Source organism: Ipomoea nil, unplaced genomic scaffold, assembly GCF_001879475.1.
Source record: "Ipomoea nil cultivar Tokyo-kokei standard unplaced genomic scaffold, Asagao_1.1 scaffold2036, whole genome shotgun sequence".
Classification (NCBI taxonomy): domain Eukaryota; kingdom Viridiplantae; phylum Streptophyta; class Magnoliopsida; order Solanales; family Convolvulaceae; genus Ipomoea; species Ipomoea nil.
In genome coordinates, this window is record NW_017618464.1 from 4,346,295 (window position 1) to 4,355,470 (window position 9,176).

The following is a 9,176-nucleotide window of genomic DNA, read 5'->3' on the forward strand; positions in this document are numbered from 1 at the left end:
AGCGTCCAGTGAAAGCCACTCTTCTGAAAATCCTGAGGTGTCACAACATCACTTTCAACACCGAAGAAGAATCAGATGTTATTACTGCCACAAATTGGGACACATAAAGGCGTATTGCTTCAAAAAACAAAATGATCTCTATTACAGACAAAACAACAGAGATTGGGCAGTACAAAGCAAAAATAACAGCAAGAAAGTATGGGTAAGAAAGGAACAAACACAAGCTGTTGCGTATACCTCAGAAACAAGCCAAGAACAAAGTGTTTGGTATTTTGACAGCGGATGTTCAAGACATATGACAGGAAATCCACATTATCTTGAGAATATCCAGTACAAAAATGAAGGGCATGTCACTTTTGGAGATGGAGGAAAAGGACAGATTATCGCAAGTGGTACCTTGAATGTCCATGGACTGCCCAGATTACCAAGAGTCTTTTGGTACAAGGACTCAAAGCAACCCTTATCAGTATAAGTCAACTGTGTGATGATAAACTCAAAGTAGAATTTTCCAAAGAGAATTGTAAAGTCTACAACCAAAAACATGAATGTGTTGTGATGGGGAAAAGATCATCTGATAAAAGCTACACATGGGATGGTGATCTAACCTGTCATTAATCTACCATCAATCAAACACCACTGTGGCATCAACTAAGAGGGAGAAAGACAGAGACCAAGGTGTTTGCCAAAAATTTGACAAAGGGGGAGAATGTTGACTCAAAGTATTTTGTCAAAGTTATGTGCAAAAAGAATTCCAGTTCTATAAAGGAATATCAGTACTAAGAGGAATAGTTATTGAAGAATACTAGTTCTAAGGGGATTTGTTGTTGAAGATTTTCTAGTTCTATTTTGATTAGGAATAGTTTGTTATTCACGAATCTGTTATGAATAGCTACTATAAATAGGGGATGTCCTTTATTGTAGATCTCAAGCATTCAACATTAATCTTGTGAGGTACGAGAGTCTTTGAGAATATGATACTAAATTCCCCTAGAAAGTAGTACATGTGTTTAGGTTTCAATAGTTTGGTAGGAAAGATCATTCTATTGTGTAATCTCAGGTTCCAAACAGTGTACTTTAAATATTGAGCTTTTAGTGGATTTAGGCAAGTTCTCAAATTGAGAAGTGCCTCGCAGATTAGGGTTGTTTGCCCGAACTGCGTTACAGATCGTTTGTGTTACAACGTCAGTTTCAACATCACTGTGTGCTGCGCTTTACAAATTTTCAGAGACGATTAGAGAGAATTGTCTTTTTTTTTTAAATTTAAAATGCAGACTGTTTAAAAAAAAATGCAGACTCAAATCTGAACGAACTTAATGACACTCTTGAAATCAAGATTTTATGTCTTGCACCAGGGACGGAGCCAGAAATTCGGTTGGGGGGGGGGGGGAACGGTACAGACGGATTTAGAAAATTTTTCTAGAAAAGGCGAAACATTAAAACAAAAGAGATAATTTAAAAATAAATAAATAAACTACCTAAGAAATTTTTTTTTTGAAAAGAGCCTGCGCGGCATTTATTGGAAATATGCTGAAATAGAGTCTGGCGGACCATTGTCCGAGTACATAGGTGCTGAATAATTAAAGGCCGAAGTGGCTAAAATATGTGCTAAACAATTATCCGATCTAGGAACATAATTAACTGAAACATAATCAAAGGAAACCATCCGGTTTCTGCAGGTGTCAATGGCATAGCCGAGGTATGAACGTGGTGTATCCTTCGCTTGTGATAAATACTGTTGTAGTAACAAAAAATCCATTAGTATGTCCACCGATCTCTCTCCACGATCCAATAGCCAGGATAACACTTCTTTACATGCAATTGCTTCTGCCATAAGCGGGGAGAAGCAGTCTATCAATGGCGCCTGTAGAGCTGTGATATACGATCCCTGTTCGTCTAGGATAATTGCCCCAACAGCGGTCTTATTTGTGGCATGGAAAAAGTCCGCATCAAAGTAACATTTATTCCGTGGGGAGGCAGCCGTGTGGCTTGTGGGCGGGACGGCAGCAGGCTGTTGTGCCACTCCTTGGCGCTGCTCGGAGGTTGCCGTGGGCAATCCACGCGGGGCGTGTTGCTGTTGCGGGCGGTCCGGGTGTGCAATTTGCCATGCCCGGATCGCCGCGGTTACAGTTGCAATTATCTTTTGTGGTCTGGGCAAGTATGCATCCCACACAGCTCCATTCCTCGCTCGCCATATATAGTATAGTAGGCCTACTGCATAAATAATTCCATCATCATCTAGAATATTTAATATCTCATTAAACCAAGCATGGAAAATATCTGTGATAGTATTGGAGATTGGAAGGTGAGATTGTGCCCATATGTTCCTTGTATAATCACATCTAACCAAAGAGTGCATAACATTCTCATGCATAATCCCACACATAGCACATGTTGGGCTAATATCCACTCTCTTTATAATGAGGTTCGTTGTTGTGGGCAATATATTATTCAAGGCTCTCCATAAAAATGTTTTCCATCTCGGGGGTACTTTGAGCTTCCATAATTTGGGCCATTTATCAAACATCCCTGTCGTCTGGTCATAATTTCCCACTATTTGCCTGTAACCGCTTTTTACCGAGTATTCTCCTGTTATATCACCATGCCAATACCACATATCCTCATAATCTGGTGACACAGGTATTTTCAATATTCGTGTCACATCCTCCGGGATGAAAATATCAGTTAAAATATCATTATCCCAGGCCGCCGCTTCCTGATCTATTAATCCCGTTACAGTTGCCTGCGCCAAGTATGGTGGTTTGTCAGTGATTATTTTCGCATTATTTTCATCCTGAAACCATGGATGATCCCATATAAGAGTTCCCTCCCCATTTCCAATCCTGCGTCTGACTCCCCCACAAATTAATTCCTGTGCAGCCATAATACTACGCCAGCAGTAACTTGGATTATTCCCTATACAAGCATCAAAGAATGTCCCTTTAGGATAGTACCTGGCTTTATATATTCTGAAAACCAATGATTCAGGTTTGGTGAGTAAACGCCAGGCCTGCTTCCCCAGCATAGCTAAATTAAAGGCATGCAACTCCTTAAAGCCCAATCCCCCATATTTCTTAGGGATGCACAATTTATCCCATGCCTTCCAATGGATGCCCTGATCATCCTTAGATCTCCACCAGTAACGATTCATAACTCTCTCAATGGCTGTGCAAGTATTCATAGGTAGTAAAAAGACACTCATAGAAAAAGTGGGCATAGACTGTGCCACACTTTTCAATAAGACCTCCTTACCTGCCGTGAAAGCAATTTCTTATTCCAGGACCCAATCCGCTGTCTAATCTTATCATCAATATATGAGAAAACTGCTATCCTATTCCTGCCCACAAATGATGGAAGTCCTAAATACTTCCCAAAATTCGGAGCCTGAGCCACTCCCAAAATACTGGCAATCTCCTCTCTGTGTTCATCCCGTGTATTCTTACTATAGCAAATACTTGACTTATAGTAATTCACTGCTTGCCCAGACATTTCCTCATACACTGATAAACACTGTTTTACCACACTGGCTTCCTGCGCAGTTGCTCTAAAAAAGAGTAAGCTGTCATCTGCAAAAAATAAGTGGGATATAGGGGGGCTCCCCTAGCTACTCTGCACCCATGTAGATCTCCTCTCAACTGTGCCTGTTGTAGTAGCAATGAAAGTCCCTCAGCACAAATAATAAAGAGATAAGGTGATAGTGGATCACCCTGCCTCAATCCACGAGTCGGCATGATCTGGTCACTTCGTGTTCCACCAACCTGAATACTATATGAAACTGAGGTCACACACAACATTATCAAATCCACCCACCTTTCATCAAAGCCCAATGCTAACATCATACTCCGCAAGAAGGGCCACTCCATTCGGTCATAGGCTTTTGCCATATCCAGTTTCAAAGCCCCCCATCCTGTGATTCCACATTGTTTTCTGTTCAAAAGATGCCCAACCTCAGCAGCAATCAAAATATTATCTGTTATTAGCCTGTCAGAAATAAAAGCACTTTGGGTGTCAGATATAATATCCCCCATAAGCGGTTTCATCCTGGCAGTTATAACCTTAGCCATAATCCTGTATACCACGTTACTCAGTGCTATCGGTCTATAATCCGAGACCATCTCAGGGGTTTTCTTCTTAGGGATTAATATTATATTTGTATCATTTAGGCGAGCTGGAAACGAGCGAGTATTAAGACAATTCACAATATAGGCCAATACATCACCACCCACTACATCCCAAAAATGCTGGTAGAAACCCGGATTCATTCCATCCGGTCCTGGTGCTTTGTCAGGAAACATTGAAAATAGAGCACTCTTTACCTCACTAGCATCAAAGGGCCGCAAGAGCAATTCATTCTGTACTTGTGTTACCCGAGAGGCTATATTTCCAAAGAATTCCCCACTATCACTTGGAGAGTCGGAGGTAAAGATAGTCTTATAATAGTTGTAGATAACATTCCTCATGGCTTCACCTTCCACCCAATCCCCACTATCATTCATAATTTTTAAAATAGTATTCTTTTTCTTGCGATGAGATGCATACCTGTGGTAATATTTCGTGTTAGCATCCGCGTTCTTAAGCCAATGCTGCTTGGCTCTCTGCCTCCAGTATGTATCCTCATGGGCCTCAATACGACATAGGCACTCCTCTAAACGTTGGAACTCAGCTAATGAGACCGGATCATTACACCCCCTCAGACGCAATTGTTCCTTCCGCAGGTTTCTGATCCGTTCACCAAACTTATGAAAACGCTCTCCTCCCCAACGTGACAAACGATTTCCACAAATAGAGATACATTCCTGCAACCCCCTTCCTGCGCCTTCATTCCATGCCTTCTCCACCACATTCCTACATCCTTCATCGTGCAGCCATGCCATCTCAAAACGAAACCCTCTTCTCAACCACCCGTCCTTTCCCGAAGATTCAGAATCCCAAGGAAAAGAGCAGAATGATCGGACTTTCGGGTTAATATATTTTGCACACTAGCATCCGGCACATTCTCACGCCAACTCTGGCTAGTCAAAACCTTGTCTAATCTTTCCTCTATCCAATTCGGTGTGCCTTTTCCTTTTTCCCAGGTAAACGGATATCCCATCATTGGCATCTGCGCTAATCCACACTCCTCTATAGTCTCACCGAACCCATGCAATAAACTCAGAGGATGAGGGTTTCCACCCCGCTTCTCAGATTGATAAAGTAAATCATTAAAGTCTCCAATCATCACCCACGGTAGATTCGATCTGCCAGCTAAGGTACGAATAAGATCCCACGAGTCTCTTCTTTGACCCCTCTGTGAAAAGCCATAAAAGCCAGTCATTCTCCACTTTTCAAACCCCGGCATAGTCACCTCAACATTCACATAGTTTGTGGAATAACTAATCCATCTCGCTGTATTATTCGCTCTCCACAACAGAGCCAATCCACCACTCAAACCAGAACTACCTAAGAAATATAATTGTAAATATTGTTGGATATGGACGAAAAATAAAACACATCGAAACTTTATAAAAATATTCATAACAAAATATGAAACATAATTAATAAAATAATTTGAATAGAAAACACATTATAAATTACACATCTAATTATAGAGAGTGTGTGTAATATTAAAAAAGCTATTAAAAAGGAATAAAACAAAAGAGATAATTTAAAAATAAATAAATAAACTACCTAAGAAATATAATTGTAAATATTGTTGGATATGGACGAAAAATAAAACACATCGAAACTTTATAAAAATATTCATAACAAAATATGAAACATAATTAATAAAATAATTTGAATAGAAAACACATTATAAATTACACATCTTATTATAGAGAGTGTGTGTAATATTAAAAAAGCTATTAAAAAAGAATTGTAAAACTATGTTGATGCTAAGATTGGAACCCTTAACCTCATTATTACCAAAGTTGTGCCCTACCACCTACTCTAACTCACTTCTTGTTAATATTTTATAGTTTTTTTATACTAATACTAAAACATGTACTATATATACATATATACATACAAATACTATATATGGGGTGGGGGTGGGGGTGGGATGAGGGGGGCAGCCGCCCCCCTCTCCCTCCGTCCCTGTCTTGCACTATTTCCCAGTAATACATTTGCTTCTAAAACATGATTTTCGAGTTTAGTAATGATCATCCGTGTGTTGTTACACAAATCAATTGAGCGATTAGTTCATTGCACTGCAGTTTCATCCCACACTGTTGACAATATTAGAATCAAATTTGCAAGCACGGTTGATAAAGCTTAAATATGTATTTTCTTCAATGTTTTAAAGAAGTCATATATTCATTGATAGAGTCAACCACATCAAGTGTTGGAGATATTACCCTCTTTTACAAGTATGTTGGAATTTGAATCATAAAAAATATTGGAGTATTTGTTTCACAAATATTCTTTTAGAAAATGTGTACATGATATTTTAAAGGTATTGTAACCCTATGGGCTGAGTATATAAAAATGTTACATTTTAAAAGCTTTGCAAACAAATAATCTACTAAAGAAAAGAATAGTAGTGATACTAAAAACAAAATATAGCATTTTAAGTGTTTTAAATGAATATAATATAACCGTATTAATTTAAAAATTAAAACAAAAATATCAATATAAGTGTCATTTAAAAGATCTTAATTACAACTTTTAAATTATATATTTTTATATATTAATTTTATTTGTATAAAAAAACTAAACTTAAGTTAGAAAAATAGAATTTAATTTAGTGTACTCGAAAAGTGGACCATAGTCCATGGTATAATACTCCACTATTTTAGGAAATCATTACAATAAATTAAATTAACATATATATCTTATTATTTAATTTTTAAAAAATTAGTTGTAATTTCAAGTTTCAAAATAAAAGTATTTTAATTTGGGTAGTAAAAAGTCACTTTTTTATAACTTACATTAATTAAAATGAAACAAAAAAATAGAGCTCAAACAATAATGTATATTATTAAATGAAATTGAAGTAGAATTAAATTGATATTTTAGTATTGCTATAATGAAACTACTATAGAGGAAAAATGAAAGTAAAAAATATAATAATATTATCAAATGAAACTGAAGTGTAATTAAAATAATACACACTTTATAGTCCATGATACTACATAGACTATGGTTCACAGTAAAATTTGCCCCTCTTTAGAAAGGGAGACCATAGGATTGTAAATTACTGAACTCTATGTTCATAATTTTTAAACTTTATATTCACAATTATTGAACTCTATATTCACAGTTACAGATCTCCATGGACGGAGCCAAGGGGGGCAGCTGCCCCCCTCCCCCACCCCTACCCCATATATAATAGTTGTATGTATATATGTATACATAGTACAAGTTTTAGTATTACTATAAAGAAACAAACAGATAAATGTTAATAAGAAGTGAGATAAATTAGTTGGCAGAACATATGTTTTGGTTATAATGAAGGTCTAGAGTTTGAATCCTTTATTGGCATAAATACAATTTTACAGTTTCTCTTGTCTTCAACACAATCACATTGTTAATAGCTTTTTTTTTTTTTTTTTTTTTTTTTTTTTTGGTAAATTTGAAGCCCTCAAAGAGAGCCTTATCTAACCCTTAAACTAGGCGTGCCACGGGAATCCGCCCGGAGAATGTCATTGAGGTCCTCCGGTGCCGAGTCGATCCAAAGCGTTTCCCAAGCGATATTCTGACCAAAATTCGCGAGCCAATCAGCACATCTGTTACATTCTCTCATTATGTGAGAGATCTTGAACCTGTGAAACTTTCTGCTAAGGTCTAAGCAGTCTCTGACCAAAGCCACAGCGGCCTCTTCGTTATGATTACCCTTATTCATGACGGTGACTGCTGCCGCCGAGTCCATTTCGGCCCAAACTGAATCCCACCCCTCTCTCAAACAGAGCCGTAAACCCTCCCTTAGGCCCCACAGCTCTGCTGAGAAGCTATCTGTCATGCCGATTTTTGTTGCGAAACCTTTGACCCAAAGCCCGTGATCATCGCGAACAATGCCACCGGCACTTGCTAGCCCTGTGCTAGCCTTCATCGCTCCGTCTGTGTTGATTTTCACCCACCCCGGTTGAGGGGGAATCCAACTGACCCAGTTGTGATAGCCTTGAGACACACCTCTGTGCCTGATAATATGAGCTTTTGCTTCATTTGCAAAAGTGTATGCCATTTTCGCAACCTGAGTTGGAGCTTCGGCCTTATTATTAAAAATCAAACCATTCCTGCTCTTCCAGATCTGCCAAAGTACATAAACAAAAATGATGTTCCAGGGTGCACCGTCATCAGTCAAGCTTTTACTATGAACATTACACTCGATCCAAGTGTTCATCGGCAGGTAGTTCCTGAGCCTCTTCCCTCCATATTTCTCGATGGCCTCCCAACAATCTCTCGCGAACTGGCAATCTCGGAAGAGATGTGAAAGGGACTCCTCTTCATCTTGGCATCTAACACATGCACCGTCTTCGGTCAAGTGCCTCTGTGTTTGTAAGCAGCTTGCCCTTAAGTAGGAGCCAAAGAAAAGTTTTCACTTTCTCAACGCAATGAATCTTCCACACCCATGGCCAACAATCAACCTCCTCCACCGTACCTGCAATATGGTTATAAGCAGAGGCCACAGAAAACGTACCTGTAGAGCTATCCGGCCATGTGAGTGCATCGGCAGTGGAGGCCTCCACCGAGATGGGAATTGCGCGTATCTTGCTCACTAAATCCTCCGGCAGAAACGTTACCAAATAATCCACATTCCAACTACGGTCCTCCTTAATAAAGTCGCTGACTTTTTTAGTGTAGAGATTTTCTGGGATATCAATCCCCATTTCGAGACCAAGCGGCTTATCATTGACCCACCAATCGGACCAAAAGTCTAAGGACTTACCGTCCCCTACTCTCCAACGTGCCCCGGTTTCCACTATTGATCTTCCTTTGAGGATACTTTTCCATCCCCACGATGCATTAGAATGAGTTGGTGAGGTGAAGAAATTATCCCCTTGAATGTACTTTTGATTTAAGGCTTTAACCCAGAGCTTGTCTGAGTTAGTGAGGATTTGCCACGCAAGTTTGGCCAAGAGGGCCAAGTTGAAATCTTTGGCCATCCGAAGACCTAACCCGCCCAAGTCGCGGGGCCTGCACACCTCCTTCCAACTGATTGGATGCAGTTTTCTTTTACCCTCAGACGAACCCCAAAGGAA

General features: G+C 39.2%; 1 protein-coding gene across 1 annotated transcript; it reads right to left on the reverse strand.

The window, feature by feature from the left end:
- Positions 1–1,513: 1,513 nt before the first annotated feature.
- Positions 1,514–3,148, reverse strand: LOC109147827. Its single transcript, XM_019295484.1, has one exon. The coding sequence runs from the start codon at positions 3,146–3,148 to the stop codon at positions 1,514–1,516; it is 1,635 nt and encodes a 544-aa protein (XP_019151029.1).
- Between the last annotated feature and the right edge of the window lie 6,028 nt (positions 3,149–9,176).